The sequence below is a fragment of the Agelaius tricolor genome, unplaced genomic scaffold (genome assembly GCF_023055355.1).
Source record: "Agelaius tricolor isolate 1412-34295 unplaced genomic scaffold, bAgeTri1.0.p SCAF_33, whole genome shotgun sequence".
NCBI lineage: Eukaryota > Metazoa > Chordata > Aves > Passeriformes > Icteridae > Agelaius > Agelaius tricolor.
Window position 1 is genome coordinate 4,309,207 of NW_027269293.1, and position 22,943 is coordinate 4,332,149.

The following is a 22,943-nucleotide window of genomic DNA, read 5'->3' on the forward strand; positions in this document are numbered from 1 at the left end:
GTGCCCTCAGCCCAGCTGGGCACGGCTGAGCCCAGGCTCTGACCTGCAGCCGGGTCCAGCAGAGCCAGTTGGCATCTGGAAGGAAAACCAGTCCTTCCCAATAAACTGGTGGTGGAAGTTCTGCCATGCCAGTGTGTGTTGGGACCTTTTCCCCCTGTGGTTCCTCACCTTCTCAGCCAAAGACAAGTAAACACAGCTCAGGGCAGGATGCTTGTGCCATCTGGCTCTCCTGGCTGTTGTTCCCAGTTTATTAATCCCATCATTCTTTTATGGTGCTGCAGAGGATGTGGCTCAGCCATGCTGGGGAGCCTGGGGGAGCCTATGGAGCTCAGCTTTGGTGCCCCTGTGTCGGTGCCATCACATCCACTCTGCTCCTGCTCTGGGATGTGGTTCCAGGGCCAGGCAAAGCCTCCTGCATCCAGTGAACCTCTGCAAATCCTTTGGGATGGAGATGTGCCATGGAGACATCCAGTGTCTGTTGTCCTGCTTGGGTCACTGCCTGTGGCCCTGTGCTCCTCAGGACGGCAGGGAATGCACCATGCCTGAAATGCATCCAGAGCCAGTGAGTGCCAGAGCAGGATATTCCCTGCACAGGGATTTTGTACATTATTTAACACCTGTATTTCCTGACAGGTCTCTGCCTTCAGCAGAGACAGGAGCTGTTTATTGGGGGCAGCTGCACAGCTCTGTGATGGGGGCTGGGATGTGCCCCTGCTCCTGTTCCCATGGCTGCTCCCTTCTCCAGAAACTGCTCCAAGGCTGGCTCCAGACTCATCCACTCCCCTCTTTGTATCCTTTTTCTCTCCCTTAAACGTCTGTACGTGCAGAAAGCTCCATAGCTAGCAACGCTTTTCTAAGGAAAACACTAAAATCATCAAGTCAGCAGTGCTTAAACTGCTCTGACTGCCTCTTAAATAATCAATTCATTTTTAATTAGCTTACCACAAAAATTCCATTAAATTTAAATAAATAGACATGGCAGGAGTTCTCCAAGGCACAGCAGGCTCCATTTAAAGAATTCTCTTTGAGTTCGTTAGGTTGGTCTTTAATCAGTTTGTCGTCCAAGTCCTTGTGTGGCCCAAGCAGGCTCCTGGGCTGCTAATAAAGAGTAATGGAAGCTTCCAGGATTTCCCAGATGAATCCCAACCATCTGGCCACCATGCAGGGGCTCGGTGCTGGAGCTGATGTCTCCTCCTGGCAGGTAGTGGGGAGTGAGTCATTTTTGAAGCACCTGCCTGAATCAGGACATCTTTTCATTGATTTCTCTGAGTTTTACATCTGGAAGATGAGAGGGAAGCAAGGAAGGGCAATGCCCTGTTTTCAGCTGGTTCAGTGAGCTGAGCTGACCCCTGAGAGATGTGAGAGAGCTGGGAGCCACTCTGTCCCCTTGGACAGCTCTGGATTTTTGCTTTTTTGGGTGTCTTGCGGGTCTATAAGAAATCTTGGGAGAGGCTTCTGACCAGAGCATGTCAGGGGAAAGGCTTCCAAGTGCCAGAGGGCAGGGTTAGATGGGATTTTGGGAAAGAATTCCTCTCTGTGAGGGCAGTGAGGCCCTGGCACAGGGTGCCCAGAGCAGCTGGGGCTGCCCCTGCATCCCTGGCAGTGCCCAAGGCCAGGCTGGACAGGGCTGGGAGCAGCCTGGGACAGTGGGAGGTGTCCCTGCCATGGCAGGGGTGGCACTGGGTGGGATTTAAGGTTCCTCCCAACCCAAATCATTCCCTGATTCTCTGCCCACTCACCCTGTGCTCTCCTGCAGCTCCTCTCTCTGTGCTGCACCCACTGGGTGCTGCCAGGGTTCCAGAGATAATTCTCCAGGGACACCAGGCAGTGACCTGCAGCGTTGGCCCTTCCAGAGAACCAAGAATCCACTTCCAAATTGGCAGCAGTTGGATTTTTCTGGTGTGGAGGTTTGTGGGGGGAGAGGTTCCCATCTCCTCCCCAGGTGTGCTGGTCCTGCTGCACCCCCCAGCTGCAGCTCCTGGCTCCAGGCTGGCACAATTCAGAGCTGAATTTTTTTTTGCCACCACCAGATGAACCAGTTTGGATAGGGAGGAATGGGGAAGCTCTGCACTGCTCCGTGCACACAACTCTGCTCCTGTAGCACTGGAAAAGAGATTTTTCCATGTCAAGAGTGCACAGTGGGCAGCTGGTGCCCACAGGCAGCTGGCACAGCCCCTCCTGCCCTGCTGCTCCCACATCCCACCTCTGCTCCCATACAGCCCCAGCCAGGGATCCCCCAGAATGGGGGTCCCAACTCTGCACTGTGGGGGGACACAGGGAGGGCATTAATGCACCAAGGACACTTTGCACAGGCAGTGCTCTGACCCTCTGTGCACAAACCACGTGCAAAGGCACCTCTGGAGCTCATCCCACACTGGGGTTACTCCCCTTGGGCTGTGGGGTCGGCTTCTATCATGTTCATGTGTCCATTGACCCTCAGGCAGGGCCAGGGCTTGGCACAGGGGCTTGAGGAGCACTCAGCTCCTCTGACGTGGACCTGCCTTCCAGCAACAGCTCATCTTCACTATTGACCCAGTTTAGCTGACAACAACAAGCTGGATCACGAGGCAGGTTCCTGCAGGCAAGTTTGCTCCCATCAGATGAAACATCCCAAGGGGAGCCCTGGTAGTGGCAGGGGAGGATGCAGGTGGTCCAGAGCCCCAGGGATGGAGTCAGTGCACAACTTCCCTTTCCCTCATGCAAAATGCCCCACGTGCAATTTTCCAAGCCCCACTTAAATTTCTTGGGGTCAATCCTGCATGGCATCAGGGAATTCCCTTCCACATCATGGAGTAACATCTTTCTATCTGTCCTTTCCATCTGTCCTGCCAACTCTCTGGGCAAAAGCTCTCCAGGGATGCTCTGGCTGCAGTTGCCACAACAACAGTGATGCAACAGTTTCCTCTGCACTGGAGTCCTGTTGATACCGAGGGCCTGGGCTGGGCGAGGCATCAAAGCTGCGCCGGTGCCAGTGGAGGTCCAGGCAGGATAAAGCCACTTGTGGTTGTCAGTGTCTCCCTTTTGGTCCTGGAACTGGTCTCAAACTGGGTTTGAGCCCAATTTGGGAGCTTTTTCTCCCTAGGGAGATGTGGCTGCCACTGCTGGAGCCTCCCTTACACAGTGATGGAAGCACTCTACATGAGGAGCCAGAGCTCCAGATTCATCAAGGAACAAGAGGGACAAAGCCAGGGGCACTGGCTGTGCCAGGCACAGCTGATGGCAGAAGAGTCACCTGTTCAGCCCCCCAGAGCAGCCCTGAGGCCAGGGGAGGCACCAGGAATGTTTTCACTGTGGGTCCCTCCCACCCAGCCCTCGGGGGTTCCCATCAGCTCTGCTTTGCCAGGGGAAAACAAACCCAATTTGGTCCTTTTAGGCTCTGCTGGAGCTTGAATTGGCCGATGCTGCAGCGCTGGCTGTGTCCAACCCCACACTGCCAGAGGGCTTCTGGAGAGCCCCTGGTGCCATCCAGGGAGCCTCTGCCCTGCCCTGGCCCCTGGCAGAGGGGACAGAGAGGCCGAACCAGGTCCTGTGGGTGGGCTGGGTTGTCCCTGCTGCTGCTTCCCACCTCTCTCGCCCTTTTTTACCCCCTTGTTTGGGGGCAGCCGGGGTTGGGGACACGCTGGCTCCATTTCTCAGGCAGAGGGAGCAGTGCCCAGCTTTCCCCTGGCTCCGGGCTCTCCCCAGCCTCCACCTTGCTCCAATGTGCCATGGTTCGGGATGGATTCCAGGCATTCTATCAGATGTGGAATTTGGGAGCACGAGGCGGGTGTTTAACCCTCGGGCTCCATCTGACCCCCTCTCTTTCAGCAGGGAATGTGGGGGCACAAAGGCTCAGGCTGGGGCGAGGGGACCGTGCCAGCTGCCCGTGCAGCGGTGCCAGACCCGAGTCACCCGCCCGGGACCCGCAGTGCCCCAAGGCAGCCGCGGCTCACGGAGCCTCCTGAATGGGTCCCTTGTCCCCGCAGCGCCGGCTGGCCACGTGTCCCGGCCCGTGCCTGGCCCGCGGGGACACCGGCTGCCCCCGCGCCCCACTCCACAGCTCATCGTCACCCACACCCTAATGTGGGGGTGGGAACATATTTGGGTCACCCTTAATCTAAATGTGAGCACCCATCACCTCCACCCGAATGTGGGGCACCCATCACCCTCAACCAGACACCACAGAGGCGTCACCCCAGCAGCACACACGGGGCACCCGTCACCCACACCGGGTGCCCGATGGGGAACCCAGCGCCCCATCCAGCCACAGTGCACCCATCACCCAAACACGGGGCGTCCATCGCCCCCCATATCCCCCTAAAGGCTACAGCCCTGCCCCTGATGACACAGGTCCCCCACGCGTGTCCCCAGCCCGGGCAGGTCCCGCCGTGTCCCCCCGGCTCTCCCGGGCCGCAGGCGCCACCTCGCGGGGACGAGCAGGGACCGGCGGAGCGGGGTCTGTGCCCGGCACCGCGGACACCCCGACAGCGGCACCCCAGGACAGGGCACCCCGCATGAGGGACTCCAAAAAGGGCATCCCGGAATGGGGCATCTGGATATGGGCATCCGAATAGGGGCACCCCAAAAAGGGCACCCTGGCATGGAGCATCTGGATATGGGCACCCCAAAACGGGCACTCCGGAATGGGGCATCTGGATATGGGCACCCCAAAACGGGCACTCCGGAATGGGGCATCTGGATATGGGACCCCAATAGGGGCACCACAAAACGAGCATCTGGATATGGGCATCCCATAGGGGCACCCCGAAAAGGGCACCCATGAATGGGGCATCTGGATATGGGCACCCCAAAAGGGGCACCCCGGCATGGGGCATCTGGATATAGGCACCCCAATGGGGGCACCCTACCACGGGCACCCTGGCATGGGGCACCTGGATATGGGACCCCAATAGGAGCACCCCAAAAAGGGCACCCTGGCATGGAGCATCCGGATATGGGCGTCCCAATAGGGGCACCCCAAAAAGGGCACCCAGGTAAACACATTCCAACACAGGTACCCCAGTATGAGCACCCCAATATGGACACTGGGGCATGGGGCACCCCAGCGTGATTCACCCTGAAACTGGCACCTCAAAATGGGCATCCTGTCACAGATACCTTGGCATAAGGACTGCAGTATGGGAGTGCCCCAATATGGGTACTCCAGAACGGGCACCCCAAAATGGGCATCCTGTCACAGACACCTCTGCATGGGGACTGCAGTATGGGCTCAATTTGGACACTCCACTATTGTCCCCAGGACACCCTGGCACAGTCACACCATCCTGGGCATCAAGGACAACCCTACATGGGACACCTCAAAAAGGGCATTTTGACACGGCCATCCCAGCAAAGACACTCCAGCAGAGGTACCCCAATATGGGCACCCAAGCATGGGGTACCCCACTGTAAGCACCCCAAAATGGGCACCCCAAAATGGGCATTCTGTCACAGACACCTCAGCATGGGGACTGCAACATGGGGCACCCCAATATGGGCACCCCAAAACGGGTACCCCAGTATTGTCACCTGGGGACAGGGCACCCTGGCTCGGTCACCCCATCCTGAGTGTCCCATAAAGGACACCCCAAAAGGGGCATCCCGAAATAGGTATCCTGTCACAGACACCTCAGCATGGGGACTGCAACATGGGGCACCCCAATATGGGCATCCCAAAACGGGTACCCCAGTATTGTCACCTGGGGACAGGGCACCCTGGCTCAGTCACCCCATCCTGAGTGTCCCATAAAGGCCACTCCAAAAAGGGCATCCTGGCATGGGATTCCTGGCAAGGACACTCTAACACAGGCATCCCAATATGGGTACCCAGGCATGGGACACCCCAATGTAAGCACCCCAAAAGGGGCATCCCGAAATAGGTATCCTGTCACAGACACCTCAGCATGGGGACTGCAACATGGGGGACGTCAATATGGGCACCCCAAAACGGGTACCCCAGTATTGTCACCTGGGGACAGGGCACCCTGGCTCGGTCACCCCATCCTGAGTGTCCCATAAAGGACGCCCCAAAAAGGGCATCCTGGCATGGGGTTCCTGGCAAGGACATTCCAACACAGGCATCCCAATATGGGTACCCAGGCATGAAACACCCCAAAGGAGCACTCCAAAATAGACATCCTGTCATGGGAACCCTGGCTGGACCCTTGGAGGCTGAACAGCCCCAATTTCATGTTTCTTTCCTTCAATTCCATGTGTCTTTCCTTGTGATTTACATAAAAATCACAATTAACATAACCAAGTACATCCTCTTAAACATCATTGGGGTGTGAAACCCACAGAGTGCTTTGAGTGCCAGGAATGGGGAGAAAGCTCTTGGAAGCATTGCCACGGGGGAAACCAAACAAGCAGCTCAGAGCCAGCTCCATCGGGGATGTGATGGTAGGGATTGTGTTTTGTGGAACTCAGCAGAGCTCTCCCAAGGCACAGCATTCCTTAGGGATACTCTCTCAGCGGCTGGAGAGGGAAAATTCCTTCCCTGGAAATGCTGCCTGTGTAAGTGCAGCAGAGAAAACAGGAGGTGGCGTAATTTATTAAAAAAATAATAATAAAAATATCTGAGCTGCAAAAACTGGGAAAGACAAAAGCTGGGAAAGACAAAAGCTGAGAATTTTAAGATTTAGGTATCACCGATGGCAGCAATTAGGTTTAAAGCAATGCTGTTAATTAAAGGTGATCATAAGGGGATTCCAAACCCTTCAGCATTCACAGGAAGAGTGAAAAAGTCAATTGTGTCCCAAATACAATTCTTAAGGCTGAACTAAGTCAGGCTGCCTCAGGAAAAGAAATCCGTGGAAATTCAGTTGGGAGGGATCAAGTCTTGAGTCCAAACCCATCTGTAGGAGATGTTCCCCACACCTCGGGGTGCTGCATCTCCCAGCCTGGGCTTCCCTGCCTGGGGCTGTGACAAAGTGACAATGTGACAAAGTGACAGTGTGACAATGTGATAGTGTGACTATGTGACAGTGTGACAGTGGCTGAGCTCCGCTGCAAAGGCTGGGTTAAAACAGGGGATTTTCACAAGGTTTTTGGGGATCCCCTCAGAGAGCAGCCCAGTCAGAGGCAGGGGGACAGTGTGGGGACAGTGTGGGGACAGTGTGGGGACAGTGTGGGGACAGTGTGGGGACAGTGACAGCACAGCTGGGCACAGCCAGCCCTTCCCAACCACAGCCTCAGCCTGGCAGCTGGATGTTCTCCATACCATGAGGACTCCAGCAAACACAACTCCTCCCTTTGACTTTTTCCCTTCAAAAGGGAAACCTCCTGCAGAGGGGCTGATGTGTGCAGCTATTTCTGAATAAAACCAACACAACCCCTGAGCTGGGCTCCTCTCTCTGCCCCTGGGCCAACACCAACAGCCTGCAAAGCCCAGGCTGAAGGCAGAGAACAAAGGGGAAAACATTGAGAGCAAGAGAAATCCTTTTCCTTCCCCTGATGTGCAGCAGCTCAGAATCCCAGGTGGATCTTGGCAAGGTCATGTCTCCTTTTTGTTTGCAAGCTCCTTTCTCTTTGGTTCCCTCCTTTCCCTGATGCTGGAATCCTGCTCTTGAGATGAAGGTGGGGTGGGAAAGCAGCCCCTGCACATTTTGTTTACCCTCTCCTGGTCCCTGTCACCACCCACCTGCAGTGGGGCCATGTCATCCATGGGTAGGGGCTCGTTCAGGGGTGTTTGGCACACGGGTAGAGGACAAGCTGTGGTCACAGGGACACCAAACCACTGCCCACTCTGTGCCCACATGCATGGGGACACCCACAAAGTTCCACACATCATGTCACCTGTCACCTGTCACAGCTCTCCCACACTGACACTGGTCACCTGGGGCAGTGGGTGACAGTGTTTAGTGGGTGCTCAGGTGTGGCAGCCTGTGGAGCTGCATCCCCAATAAAAAATGACCCAAAATTTGTCTCTCTTGGCTGTGCAGCCAATGCTGACACCCACGGGCAGAGGGAAGAGCTGGAGCTCTGCCAGCCCCACTCTATGGGACCCCCACCCCATGGAGGGACCTGCAGCTCCCCCATCCCTATGAAGGTACACCTGACCCCACAGGGGGACTCTTAGCCCCAGAAAGGACCTGCAGACCCATGGAAGGATCCCCATCCCCATGGAGGGACCTGCAGCTTCCCCATCCCTATGAAGATACACCTGACCCCACGGGGGGACTCTTAGCCCCAGAAAGGACCTGCAGACCCATGGAAGGATCCCCATCCCCATGGAGGGACCTGCAGCCCCATGGAGGGATCCCCATCCCTATGGAGGTACACCTGACCCCATGGGGGGACTCTCAGCCCCAGAAAGGACCTGCAGACCCATGGAGGTGTCTCCATCCTTATGGAGAGTTCCCCAGCCCCATGGAGTGACCCCCGGCCCCATGCAGGAACTCTCAGCCTTAGAAAGGACCCTCAGGCCCACAAAGGGACCCCCATCCCCATGGAGAGACCCCCATCCCCAATGACGGCCCCTTCTCCCTTCGGAGGGATCCTGTCCCCACGGGAGGACACCCACCCTCATGGAAGGACCTCCATCCTCACGGAGGGACCCCCATTCCCACGGGGGGACCCCCATTCCCACGGAAGGACCCCGGTCCCCACGCGCCTCCCCGCCGCGCGCGCCCGCGCTGCCACGTGGGACCCGCGGGAGCGCCCGGCTGGGGGCGTGGCCAGTTCAGGGGCATGGCCCGGTTTGGGGGCGTGGCCAGTGCTGGGACAGTGGCAGCAGTGGCAGCAGTGACGCGGCTGTCGCGGGGCGTGGGGGGATGAACCCCAGAATAATTCAAGTTTGAGTGACCACACCGGGCCATCCGCTCCTACCCTCCTGCTCCGGCAGGGCTATCCCAGAGCACAGGGCACAGGATTGTGTCCAGATGGTTCTGGAATGTTCCCAGTGAGGGATGCCCCACACTTTCCCTGGGCAGTCTGTTCAGTGCTTGGTCACCTGCACAGCAAAGTTCCGCCTGACGTCCAGGTGGAAGTTCCTGGGCATGTGTTCCTGCCAGTTCCTCTGGTGCCACTGCTGGGCTCCACAGGGCAGAGGCCGGGCCCTGCTCTGAGCCTCCCTCAGGCACACAGGGCTGAGGGCCCCTCTCAGCTGGGTCTGCTCTGGAGGCCGAACAGCCCCAGCCTTCCTCGTACGAGAGATGCTCCAGTCCCTTCATCATGTCCACAGCTCCCACGGGCCCACTCCACGTCTCGCTGATCCCAAGGAGCCCAGAGCTGGACACAGCATCCAGCTGAGCCCCAGCAGGGCTAAGGAAGGGCCAGGATCAGCTGCCATGTCCTACCACCGATGCTCTTCCTAACACAGCCCGGGATCCCACAGCCTCTTGGCCCCCAGTTCAGGTCCAGCAGCTCACTAAATACTCAGTGTTTGCTCCAAGCGCTTCCAGGGTTGGGGTTTTCTCGTGTGTTTACAGCTGTTTGTTGTTTCCAATGTTGTTTCCATCCCATGGGATGAGAGGGGCAGGATCCTTCTCCCGGGCCTGCAGCCGCCTGAGGGGCGAGTGGGCGGGGCCTACACGAGTTGGTGGGCGCGGCCTTGCGGAAGGGGGCGGGCTCGGGGCGCGGTCAGAGTCGAGAGGCGTGGTCTGAGCGGGGTAGGCGGGGCTGGAGAGCAGCAGTGAGATGGGATAAAAGGCGTGGCCAAAGAGGGAGGGGGCGTGTCTGGAGACCAGGGAGGCGGGCAGATGGGGCAGGGGCGTGGTCAGAGGGCGTGTCCAGACATTTGGAGGCGTGTCCAAGATAATTGGGGCGTGGCTGGAGAGCGGCGAGGTGGGCGGGGCCGTTCCGGGTGCGTGGCCAGACGGAGACGCTGCCCGGACGGAGTGGGCGGGGCTGGAAAGCGGCACAGCGGATCGTGTTGGCCCGGGGGCGTGGCCGGTCGGTCGGGGCGTGGCCATGTCGGGGGCGTGGCCGAGCCCTCAGCTGACCGGCCGCCATTTTGTCGGTGCCGGATCCCCAGCGCCGCCTGGAGCTGTGCCCGCGGCCGGGGTCGCCCGTGCCCGCCCGTCCTCCAGGGCAGCTCCGCCCGTGCCCTCCCGCTCCCCTCGGCATGTGAGCGCCCCGGCACCGCTGCTCTCACCCGGCTCGAGCGGCAGTAGCACCGCGGCGGCCCCCCCGGCCGGGCCCGGCCCCTCAGCCCGGCGCAGGCCCCGCCGCCGCCGCCGCCATGGCGCTGAAGATGGTGAAGGGCAGCATCGACCGTATGTTTGACAAGAACCTGCAGGACCTGGTGCGCGGCATCCGCAATCACAAGGAGGATGAGGTGAGGGGAGCCTTCCCCGCGCTCCGGCCCGGGGATGTCACCGCTGCCCGCCGGGGCCATGTCTGGGAAGGGAATGTTGGTTTGGGAAGGGGGAAGCGGGAGTCAGAACGAGGAAGGTGACGCTGGGGTGTGGGGTAGGAGGGACAGGCTGGGTGAGAGCAGGAGAGTTAATAAGGGAGGGTCGTGCTTGGTGCTCACCTTTCCATTCAGCGTGTTGTGGTGATAAGATCAGTGATATACATATGGATATATATAAAAATATATCTACACGCAAATGTATACGTGATTGTTACAGAGAAATAATATCGAGGAATTCCTTCCTCTCCAGCCCTACAGTCACGTGCTGTAGTCAGCTAGGTGTTCTTCACCCTGAAGCTGTTATACAGGAGAAGTAAGCTCCTAATTCAGCTTTCAGACCATTCATGTTAAGGATCTCCTGACTAAAATGTCCTTCTCTCAGAGCTTTTCTAGGCAGCAATCAGTTCTTCGTGCTGGCCTGTTATCCACTCTTGTGTGAGAAGCACGTGATCAGGAAATTAGTATAGGTGAAATAATTAGTCATCAAGAACGTGTTATGTGAGACTCCACAGTCAAGTGTCACACGGTAATTGAGAAGTAACGGGCCCAATGTCATTTATGTTCATCTTCAAGTAACTCATGAGAAGCTTTCCTAATGTTGGTCTAACAGCTGGGCTTTGCTGCTTTGTTGGGGGGTGGCTGTGGAGTCAGTATCAGCTATCAAAAGCTGCAAAGTTGTAAACATGTAACTAAATGAAGAACTTTACTAGGAAAACTGATCTTCCTTGCTGGTGCTGTTGAACTGAAACACAAAATATAACTTCCAAAATTTCTGTGAAGCTGCTTGTGCACAGGACAAGGGGTTGTTTGGTAGTGGGCATACCTGGGAATTTTCTGTTTTTAACAGAATAGGCTGAGTTGGAAGGGACCCACCAGGATGATTGAATCCAATTTATTTCAGCATATGTTACATTTATGGTATTGGTTTGGTGGCAGAGGAAGGCAGGGCTGCTGTGCAGTGCCCTGAAAAATGTGGGAAACACCACGAAGTAGCAACAGGAAATTTGTATGGAATTTATGAGCTTAGTGTGTTCTGCCAGAGCAGGATCTGGTCAGCAGTGTTCTTATGGAGCCCTCCAGTGTGTTGTGCTGCTTTTAGTAAATCTGCTTTATTCCTTTGTGCATAGGACAGAATGTGTTTCAAAACCCTGAGGATCCCTCTGGTGAAGGTCCAGGCCTTTGTGGCACCAGTTCTTTGAGAAAAATTGAATATTCTTTCTGAAATAATTTTGTGACAAACAGCTTCACAAAGAGAATTAAGAGCCACACTGAGTTTGTTCTAATCTGTGACAAGAAATTGTTAAAATGCATTGGCTTTGGTGCCCTTTGGAGTTAGGAAACAACAGTCCTTGGACAATTTTGTAGGGCTCTGTGTACTTGTAGGAAGCTGTTACTGGGATCTGTGCACACTCTGGGATTCACTGAGGTCAGAGCAATATGTTGTCTCAGAACAGCTGGGCTGCAGCATGATGGGATTTTAAACTCTTCTGTTTGGAGTACAAATGGTGAGGTTTTGAAATAGATAACTACAGGGATGATTCCTTTTCATAGGCTCACGAGCACAGCAAAAATCAAAACCCAAACCAGGATGTGTTCAGCTGATGAAGACATTGCTCTGGTAAAACCTGTGTGTTTGGGAATCCTTCAAACATTTGTCTTAATTCCAGAGAGTGGCTGCAAACAGCACAGGACTGTTCCTGTTCCTGGCTCAGCTGGAGAGAGCTGTAAACCTGCTGTGGAGCTTTTGGGTGTGGATTCAGTGCTTCCAGGCAGTGGCCAGGGACATTGGCTAATTTTCAGGTGATGTTACAAAATCAGAAGGCTGTTTTAGAGGAACTAGCTGCAAAAATTCTTCCTCTTTTCCCTACAGTGTTTCCATTGTTCATTGTATCTGTTGAATGTTGCTCCAGTGCTGTAGTTCAAGCAATATTTGTGTGTCTCAAGATAAGGGTCTAAGCCTAAGACAGACACTCCATCCTGTTCAGAAAAGCAAATTTGTTTAAAACAAACAGTGTGCTTTAGTGGGGAGGATATTGGCTATTGGTCTTGGCTCAACAGGAGTTTCTCCAGGAAGAGTTGTCTCTGGGTAGAAGCTACTGTGGTTGTTAAATAGCAATGATATGAAGGGAAATGAAGGCAAGATTGTTATTTGGACTTGTGATTTACTTGTGCTTTTTGCAGGAGGTTAGTTTATTTCCATGTCTTGGGTTTTGTGTTTTGGAATTTAATCCCATGGAAAAATCTGCCATCACTTATTCCCTCATGCCTCTGGGCAGTCTCTCCTGGTAGATCTGAGATGGAAAGTTTGATTCCTTTCCAGTCCTTATGCAGGTACCACATGAGCATATTTGGTATTTCACAGCCCATCGAGGCTGTACCAGTGCCTGGCACCCCAGTTCACAGTGGCTTTCTCACTGCAGCTCTTGGACAGCCCCGCTGTCTTCTTGCTTGGTGGGTTTGTGTTCTTCCTATGTTGCTGTGAGCCTAAATCTCACACCCCAGGCTGTGTCCTGAAGTCAGAGCAGGCCACATCTCTTCATTGAGGAGTTTTTTGTGTTCCTCAGCTCTTTAGAGGAGCTGGCAGTGCTGGAAGCTGCCTGGCCCTGGGGCTCACAGCCCCTCTGCAGCGTGTTGATTCCCTGTTGGAGGCATTTCCATTGTGTGACCCATTTATTTCGAGTTTAAAACACTGGAACTGAAGGGATGGAGGCCCCTAAGGATGTGAGGCAGGAGGGGGAGGTGGGTAAGGCAGTCCCTGCTCTGTGCACACTCCCTGTGCCCATTTCTGGTGTTCTGGGGCGTGCTGGAGCTGCTGCTCCTGCTGCAGGCTCAGTGCTGTGTGCAGGGCATGAGGTGGCAGAGCAGCAGGAGCTCCCTCCCAGCTCTGACACCTTGTGTTTACTTTCCAACAGATGCTCTCGTTCCTGTGCTGTTTCCCAGGGCCAGTTCAAAGCCAGACTTGATCCTACTGCGTTTGCCTGACTTTTCACTTCCAATACCTCATTCTCTCCCTTGCATTTGGAAAAGGGATGCTTTTGCTAATGGAAGTGGTGGTTTTCAGCAGTTTTTAGGTGTTTTTGTATGCCGTGGAGTAACTTCTACTTTGTGCCTACTGCTTCAGGATCTGCTCCTCAGCATGCTCAGGAGAGGAATGCCTTGTACCATAGGCTGTTAAAATATACTGGATTTTTGCCAAGATAGTTTTGGGATGTGAAAAGATTCCTCAAAACTCCCCATCATTTCATCTGAAAATGTGTCAGAGAAGAAGCTGGAAGTCAGCAGTGGAACACAGCAGCCCTTTACTGAGAGGAAAAAGCTTTTTTAACAACACAAGTGGCCTGTCCTCAGGTACCATTCAGTGAGCAGCAAGGGGCCACTGGCAGGTTGGAAAGCCCAGGCTGACAGTAAATCAGACATTTCACAGCATGACACACAATGCTGCTCCCATTTAGCAGCAAACTAATAAATTATATCTGTTCAAACTGATAAATTATATCTGTTCTCCTAAATGTGCAGTAAGGGACAGGATATTTCTTTGATGCTGTTTGGCCCTTGCACAGTGTTTTTCATTCACCATTAAAAGTTTACTTTTCCCAACAAGGAAGCTCCTGTCAGATGCTGATGTGAGATGTTCCTTTAGAAAACTGAAATTATTAAGTAACAGAAACAGGTATTAATGAGTGTGCTTAGCTCATTCAGACAGTAGCCTTCTGTTTCAGGTGTCTTTGATTTACTGCAGGACACTTAAAGAGAGAGAAGGGGTTTTAAAAAGTCCTGTACTAAATACCTGTGCACTTCTCTTATAACATGAGAAGATTGTCCCCCTGTTTTCTCAGAGACTCTGCTGTGTGTGCCTTCGTGGTTTTGGTAATTGATACTTTCAGGAAAAATCATACTGAAAAATTCACCTTTTCCTGTCTCTGGTGTTGGGTGAGAAGTATCTCATTGCTGGTTTACACTTAAACTGTTTTGGAAGAAAGGAGCACTCAGTGCTGCTGGTTGGGAAAAAAAACTTCAGTTACCAATATAATGCTAAATGGGAGCAGCATTGTGTGTGAAATGTCTGATTCACTGTCAGCCTGGGCTTTCCAACCTGCCAGTGGCCCCTTGCTGCTCACTGAGTGGTACCTGAGGACAGGCCACTTGTGTTGTTAAAAAAGCTTTTTCCTCTCAATAAAGGGCTGCTGTGTTCCACTGCTGACTTCCAGCTTCTTCTCTGACACATTTTCAGATGAAATGATGTGGGGAGTTTTGAGGAATCTTTTCACATCCCAAAACTCTTCTGGGCTCAGAAGGCTGAAGGCCTTCTCGTGCTGTGGCTTCTGCCAGCCTGGCCTCAGCCCCTGGTGCAGTATTGGTATTTGCTGGTCAAGGACGTGGGATGGAACATAATCAGGGAGTTTTGAGGAATGCTAAAGCTTGTTGGTGCCTGACAGAACAGAGCAGAGCAACTGCTGGGCAGTGCAGTTCATTGATGACAGGCAGCTCTTTCAGGCACTGCTGCTCCCTCACTTGCTGGGTGTCATGTACATGTTGGTATCTTTGAAGGCAGCTCATTATTCCACCCACTTCCAAGTGCATCTACAGTTGCTATTGTTAATTCTTGGTGTGTGTGAATCACTGCAAAAGACAAAGTCGGAAGCAGAAACAATACACAAAGGGGGCTGGATAAGGACCTCACTCCAGTCTGGGACTGGCCTGCAGGGCCCGGTGTGAGTGTCCTGCCTTACCTGCTGTGTCACAGTCACAGAGGGCCTGGGGCATGGCACACGAGCCAAGATGTGGGCAGTGCTCTCCTGTGATTACAGGCAGGAGCAGCTGAGGCTTTGCATTAGTGCTGCCTTTCATTAGCTTCTTGCTTTCTCCTGTATTAAATATTACTTAATTGACTGTGGCATGAGTGGGGATAATAGCTTTGTTCCCAGTCCTGAGCGTTTTAGAGCTGCCTCTGCTGAGGGTTTGAAATGCTCCAGACAGATCTGTGCTGGCACATGTGGGAGTAAATATTGTGCCTAGGCAGGGCCAGGGGAGAGGAAGAGCTGGCTGGTACCTAAGAAATGGAGTGACCATCCACTGTTCCTTTAGTGAGGCCAGGGGAAAAACAGCCAGAGAAATCAAAGTAAAATATGGATACAGATTGCATTTCTGCACTGTGATCAACTGCAAGGAGTTGTTTGTTTGGTGCTTTTTGTTGCAGATCTTTGTCCTGCTGCTGAGTGCACAAAATGGGGTTTTTGTGGTTTCTTTCCATCAGCGTCCATGAAAGTGACTGAAAACCTCTTCCTCCACAGTGGGGGTTAGTGATGGCATTTTTGTACAGACAGCACCTTTAGGTTTTTCACTTGGAAGTGCCCTTGGGAGAACACCCTGTTCCTGGTGCCCTGTGAAGGGCAGCGTTACATGGCAGCACCAGAAAGAACCAAGTCATGGGGCTGCTTACAAGGAAGCATTTGTGTTCATTGGATTATTAAAAACTGCTGATCATTCACCCTGAGAAATTGAAATGCTTCATCATCTCAGGGGGAGTCTGCTAAAATCCAGGTGTCAGGAAGCATAAAAATATTTGAATAGAGTAAAAACTGCAGAAAATAACATTGGTGGTGGTAGTTTTAGTAGCTCAGAAAGGTGATTGAGGGTTTTTTTTAAACAAGAAGCAAATGTTGAAAGTAACTGAAGTAAGTGAGCCCTGTTGAATCCTGGGTGTAACTGGGTATTAGAAATGTTTGGTTCCTGCCAGCCCCACCTCAGTCACTGCCCAGCAGGCTGAGCAGTTTGTAAACCTCATGGCTGAGTGCTGGGTTTTGGATTAGCTGGTTTTTTTTTTATTATTATTATTATTTCCATTATGACCTAGGTGTTCAAACCTGACACCTTCTATTGAGAAATTCCTGTGTTGGAAGCTGTATAAATGGAGGGAGGTGTCAATGTGGGAATGGTGAAACTTTCTTCTGGTTGGCTCAGTCTATGGCAAAGCTGTATAAAATGTATTGCCCCAAGTGCATCACTGTGCTAATCAGCTTCAGCCTTGAGAGTGGATGTTGATTTAGTGTGAGTGCTGTGATTGTACAGCAGGGAGGAGGTGAACAAACTTACTTTAATTGCACAAATATTTGTGCTGAATTTAAGAAGTCAGGAATGGCCATGAACCATCTTTTTCATTGTCCTCCTTACCTTTCCATAACTGCACAGTACTCACAGCTGTGCATGAATCAGTGTTAGAGCTTTGTAGTACTTCCAGTGTTACATTTTTATTTGATATTAATGCGTCATTAAGCATCTTTTTTTGGTTTCTCTCTGAACTACTTCAGTCATCTGAGTCTCAGCAACAATAGCTACTTTAGTTTCCCAGGAGGAAGTGACTGCTTCCTCTGCATCCAGCAAAGCACGTGCTTTGATGAAGCCTGCCTTTATCAGAGCCTGAAACTGCACAGAGGTGTCTGGAACAAGCAAGTTGAAAAATCTACTGCAAAAACATTTACATAGCTTTTTACTCAGTAATGTAAAAATAAAACTTTGGGTACATCTTGTATTTGCAAAGATGAACACTTTTATCTGACATCTCTCCAGGCTTAAAAGTTGTCTGCTCGGATATGGCTGAGACAGCACAGACCCCTGAGGATTGTTTAATTGCTGTGCAATTAAATTAACACATACTGTGATCAGACAGGAGATGTGCTTCTATTAAGTGACTGATCAGACTGGAGATAATGAAGGGACATCTCTAGGCCCTTGCTGCTGCTGCCTGCTTGCTGATTTACTGCTCTTGGGGCTTGCTGATTGCCACTCTCCTGATTCCCAAGGTGCCAGCAGTGATCTTGGCCTTGCCCCCCTGGGAGGGGGCCAGGGTGCCTCATGCAGCTCCAGCTTCCTGCATCAGTGCCCTTCTGTGGGCATTTCAGTGTGAAATCCTGAATTGTCTCTGGGTAAACCACCAAAGGGGAGCTGTTCATGGGAGACTACCAGAACACCCCAGTGCTTGGAGGGATGCTGCAGGTGCCTGGAGTCACTTGGGACAAGCAGCTGCAACTCTACAGCTTTTTCTTTGCTGCAACCCAATCATTGTGTTCCAGCCCTGCTCAGAAGATCCTGTGTGTTTTTCTGTGGTGCCTTAAGGGGCTGTAGTGGCTGGTGTGGGGTTGGATATCTGCCCTGAAATTGGTGCACAGTACTTGCATAGAGAGCATTTCTCTGATTTTTTACAATGAGGTTCAAAGGTTTTAATTGGCTTATGAGTCACTTTAGGATGGATGTGTGCATGGATCATTCCAGATCTCAGTTGGTTTGTTTAACTTCAGCAAACATTAACAAAAGAAAAAACTGTAAACCTGCTTTTTGCATTCCTTGCTCTGTGTTGTTTGGCCAAGGAGTCTTGTGACCTCCCTGTGCTTGTAGCAGACAAGGGGCAGTGGGTAATGCATCGTGTTTCTAATAAATAATCGAGAAGTCTGCTGCAAATGAACCAGCAGAACCTCGTGCTCTGCTGTTGTCACTCAGAACACGGGGCTGGGACCTTAAGCCTACCTCAGGATGAGCCAGTCAATCCCTGGAAAGCTTCATGGATAAAACTAAGGCAGGTTAAAACATGTACAGCAATGCTGTTTGTCAGCAGCTGAGTGAAAGATAAGCTTGGCTTGCTGAAAATGCCTTTCAGTTTCCTGAGCCCTTTATTGCAGCTGAGAGCCCTCTGTGCTGCTGGACTGAGGCTGTGCAGAGCCAGCAGGATGAGCACTGTGCAGCTCCCCACTCACTGCTGGTCCTTGTTCTGCTCTCAGCTGCTTTGCCATGGCTTTGGTGAAGTGACTTGTGAGGAGCATGTGTGGGAGCACATGCCTTGGGATTCTGTCTGTCAGCCATGGAGTAGCCTAAACAAAAGGTCCTGTTGTTTATCTCCAATAGCCTTTTCTACAGTAGTTAAATAATACAGTATTTTTAGGGGCATTAATGTGTAATGTTGATCTCTAATGCTGTGTCCAAGTCAGTAGAAAGCAGCACATTTTGCCCTTTAATGCCCTTGTCTGTCACTTCAGTTGATTCATTCCATGCTGTCCAGGCACTGCAAGCACTAGAGGTGTTCTCTGGCTGGTTCAGTGCTGTTGGACATCAAGTGCTGCTTTGGGGGGTTTGAGAGAAGCCTCACAAGTGATAAATATTCCTTCCCAGCCTTCTTTCCAAGGCACCTGATCTGTGCTGTGAATGGCATCTGCTGCCTGGAGCACAAACACACCTGAAAGTTCCTTCAGCTCCTCAAGGTGTTTTGGGGTGTGAGTGCCTTTGGTGTTGGGCATGGTGGTTGTGTTAGGAGTTGCAGCAGTGGGCATCTTCCTCTCATGTGAGACCATCATGTGCTTGTGTGATGGTCTCAGTGTGATCTCATGGAGTTTGTCTCAAAGTCCTACCAAAAAATGATAAATCCTGTAGTGATTAAAACAGAAGAAATGTTACATTTTTTGCATATTTATTTTTATGTTCTAAGTATTCCAAACATTTCTGTTTCACCATGGTGTGGTTTCAGACATATCAGAAAATATCCTGCTCCTTGGGGCATTCACTGTTAATAATTCTTTCCTTAAAACACTGTATTTAACCCTGGAAGTGCAAGAGAAATAACAACTAATGTTTACTGATGTTTTGCTCTTTCATGTGGATGGAAGCACTTGGATGTTGCAGTGAGAGGTTTAAATCTCAAATCAAGTGCATTTGGTTTGCTGGGTTGCAACCCAAAGTGGTAGGAATGGGAGTTTGCCTTCTCATGAATTTAGAAGGTGGTTTATGGCTGAGATGAAATACAACTTCTTAAATACTGCTGGAAATGAGTAGTTCACATGATGAAATTTAATGTCAAGGTTCTGCAGTGATCTCCATTCCAGTCATTGGTGTGTTTCTGTCAGGTAGTGACAGAAAGTACAGCATGGAGAGTCACATGTCCTAGGGATGTAATTGTTGTACAGATTAGGGACTTGTTTAAACTTCATATACTGATTGCTCACAAAAGACTTCTCTTCCTCAAGCATCTCTGAAATTGTCAGCAAACCCCAAGTTCTGTCTTGGCTTGGAATAAAGCTTTAGTGTTTCTCAAAGTTAAGTCAAAAAACATGGCTGGGAAATAAAAAATCCTATAAAATGGCATTTTTGGCTTCTTACCATGACCCAGTCTCCCCTTCCTCCTTCCATTTCAAAGAGACTGTATATTTGATTCATGATGCCTCCTTTCTTATTTTAGCCACTCACATTCATTTACATGCACATATTTTCTAGGTGAGATCTTGGAATTCTTGAGGAATTTGGGCTTGTTTGAAGAAACAGCTTGTGTATTTTGTTAATGGGTATAAAATACTCCAGCATCTCGTTGGTGACATACTTTGAGAAATGCCCTTGTGACTGTGCTGTTCTCCCAGCTCCCTTGGGTGCTCTCTTCTCACATCTGCAGGCTGCACTTGGCTTTTGGCTGGGCTGCTTGGGCATGTTCCTGTAAGGCTCCTTGGGAGAGAGAACAGTCACCAGAGTGGTTGCTACAGCATTTCATTAAGGAGCCCTTCCACCGAGGCAGGGAAGGCTCCTTTCCCACTTGGCAGCCTAGCAGGAATAGAGCTCAGCTCCTGGTCTGTGCCCTCAGAGCCTCCAGCTCTGCCCCTGCTCCCACCCTTCCTCCTGGGAGGGTTCCTGTGCCTCATGGCTCTGCCCGAGGGGCTGCTGAGCATTGCCTGGCTCCCTCCCAGCCATCTGGATGGGTGCACACAGCTCTGTAAATGTTGGAGCTTGGAAATGCTCCTCAGTCCACTGATGTGGCCAGGGTGTGTGAGCCATCAGCACAAAACTGCAAATTGTACTGTCACAGAATTAGGAAGGAATGAATAGCTAAGAAATACATTGATATTGTAATGAATACTGGGAGCATAAATGAACTCTGGGCACTGCTTGAGCCCTGTCTTGAATCCTGGGCTCAGGTTTGGGCCCCTCATGTAGGAAACACATTGAAGGGCTGGAGCATGTCCAGAGCAGGGACTGGAGCACAAATGTGATGAGGAGGAGCTGGGGGGCTCAGCCTGGAGCAAAGGAGGCTCAGGGGGGACCTTGTGGCTCTGCACAGCTCCTGCCAGACAGGAGGGGACAGCCAGGGGGGTCGGGCTCTGCTTGCAGGGAGCAAAGGGACAGGACAGGAGGAAACTGCTTCAAGCTGTACCAGATGAGCTTTAGATTGGATGTTAGGAAAAATTGCTGCACAGGAGGTGTGGTCAGGCTTTGGAAGGGGCTGCCCAGGGCAGTGGTGGAGTCACCATCCCTGGAAGTGTTCAAAAAACGTGTGGATGTGGCATTTGGGGCATGTTTTAGTGATGAACATGGCAGTGCTGGATTAACAACTGGTGAACTTGTTGATCCTTGAGGGCTTTTCCAACCTCAATGATTCTGTGATTCATGGGACCTCAAAAGCATTTAAGGAAAAACAGAGCTACTTATATCCTGGGAAATATTTGGTTTTAATTACCACACTAGGAAATTCCTGTATTGAAGGATTTCTACAAAGACATAATCGCTGCTGGGCAAGATACCCAGATTTTTTTGCTGTGTCAGAATGTAAATGTTAAATGGTTTTTACTTCCAAGTATTTAGGTCTTGCTTAGTGACTGGAATTTTTTTCATTGCATCGAGTGGTTGTTCTCCCTTTTGCTGTGTGGTGTGACCCCAGTGAGCAGCAGTGGGACCTGTGGGTGTGGGTCTGTGCCCAGGTCAGGCTTCCCCAGCTCCACTGAGGATCTGCTCCCCCCTGCAGGTTCCCTCCCAGTTGTGTGGGTGTGAGATGTGGCAGCAGATCCAGCTGGGTGTGGTGCTTGCCTTTCACATTGAGGAGAGACTGCACAGATCAGTTTTCCTCATATTGCTCATTCACAGCAGTGCCACTGCACAGGATTAACAAAAAGTTAATACCTGCTGATCCTGTAAAGCTTTCTATATATAGTGCCTGTCATTCCTTGGAGTGTTTTGGGATTTGAAGTACAGCTGTTTCAGAAGGACTTCTTTCTGCTCTCTCTAATCCTTTTTTCAGTTCTGTAATGTGCTTTTCCAGAAGCTGGACTAACTGCTAGGCAGGGATTTGCCTGTGGGATGTTGGGGCTGGTGTCTCTGGAGCCTGAGTTCAGCTCTGCCAGGCTGGGCACTACTGAACTTCTCTGTGCTCTGTTTTTTCCACCTCTCCTGCTCACACAGTGGTTTGTGCTCAGCTCTGAAGAGGTTGCCAGAAGATTAAGCTGATGTTTGAGTAGTGTGGGGATAGATGCAGTGGGAAATAAGTGAGGCTTTTGGTTGTGGATGTAAAGACTGAGAACCTGTGTCAGTGTCCTTCTGCCTTGAGAGCCATCACTGGGCCTTGCTCCCAGGATGTGGCAACAAGATACACAATGAAGGATTCTGTGACACTGTTCCAGAGTGCTCCTCTGTGAGCATAAAATATTCAAGGCCAAGTACAATATATTTGTGGATCAGTTGCATGTTGTGTAAGTCACTCTTTCAGCATTTTTAATGAAGTATTTATTTTCTACCCTCAGAAGGGGTTTTTTTTAGTTTATACTCAAGAGTTTAAACTTCCCGTGTGAGTTGCCAGGACCTGAATCACTCTCAGGTGAAGGGTTTACAATCCCAAGTCTGTTTCTGGGTAAAGTCACCTGGACACTGTGTTGTTAAGTGTTTGGGGGTGATGCCATCTCCAGTTTTGGCAGATGCAATCCACTCACCTGTATCCAGGAGAGCAGAAGGGATCTGCACACAGGACAGGGCTGTTTGGTGTTTCCAGTGCCCTCCTTTAGCATGAGAATTCCCACTCTAAGGACAGTATTTCTATCCCAAACACAGGAATTCAGGAATAGCTTAGATTCCCTCAATTCATTCATTCATTGTCTGCTGAGCTCCCCCAGCTGTGCCAGGCTGGCTCCAGAGCAGAGGGGCTCCAGCCCTTGCAGCATCTCCGTGCCTCCTCTGGCCTGGCTCCAGCAGCTCCACGTCCTCCTGCTGCTGGTGCCCAGGGCTGGGGCAGCTCTGCAGGTGGGGTCTCACCTGAGCACAGGGGCACAGGGGCAGAATCCCCCCCTGCCCTGCTGCCCACGCTGGGGGCTCAGCCCAGCACAGGGGGGGTTTCTGGCTCAGTGCCCAAGGCCGGGGCAGCCTGAGCCTCTCACCCACCAACACCCCAGGTCCTTCCCCCTGGGCTGATTTCCATCCATTCTCCACCTGCTGTTTCTACCAGCAAACTTTTGTGACTTGAATTGTGTCACTCCAGACATTTGTAAAAGACTAAAAACTGGTTGTATTAATGCCCAAAAATTAGTGTAAAGGGGAAAAAATGTTGATTAAAGTCAGGCCACTAGACACTTCTGTGCTGAAAATATCATTTTGGAGGAAGGTGGTGGTATTCAGGCAGGGATTAGGTAATCTGGTTCTGACCTGGTTCCTCTGGCAGCTAGGAATGTGAAATACCCTGGTGCATGCATGGCTTTGAAAAGAGAGATTATTTCTCTGCATTTAAATTTTCATTATTCCTGTAGCAGATGCCTTCAGTACTAAAATAATAATTAATTGTGAACTGGAAGAATCTTTGGCTGAGCAAATTCTGTGTATAAAG

General features: G+C 51.5%; 1 protein-coding gene across 4 annotated transcripts in view; it reads left to right on the forward strand.

Moving 5' to 3' along the window:
* The first annotated feature begins 9,907 nt into the window (after positions 1-9,907).
* The window catches only part of AP3D1 (adaptor related protein complex 3 subunit delta 1), a 44,333-nt gene continuing 31,297 nt past the window's right edge, over positions 9,908-22,943 (forward strand). For 2 of the 4 annotated variants that reach the window (XM_071452110.1, XM_071452111.1), the window contains exon 1: positions 9,908-10,255. In XM_071452110.1, coding sequence (XP_071308211.1) covers positions 10,160-10,255 — 96 coding nt within the window. In that variant the 5' untranslated portion in view covers positions 9,908-10,159. The remainder of the gene's footprint in view (positions 10,256-22,943) is intronic. The other 2 variants (XM_071452108.1, XM_071452109.1) reach the window with 1 other exon arrangement.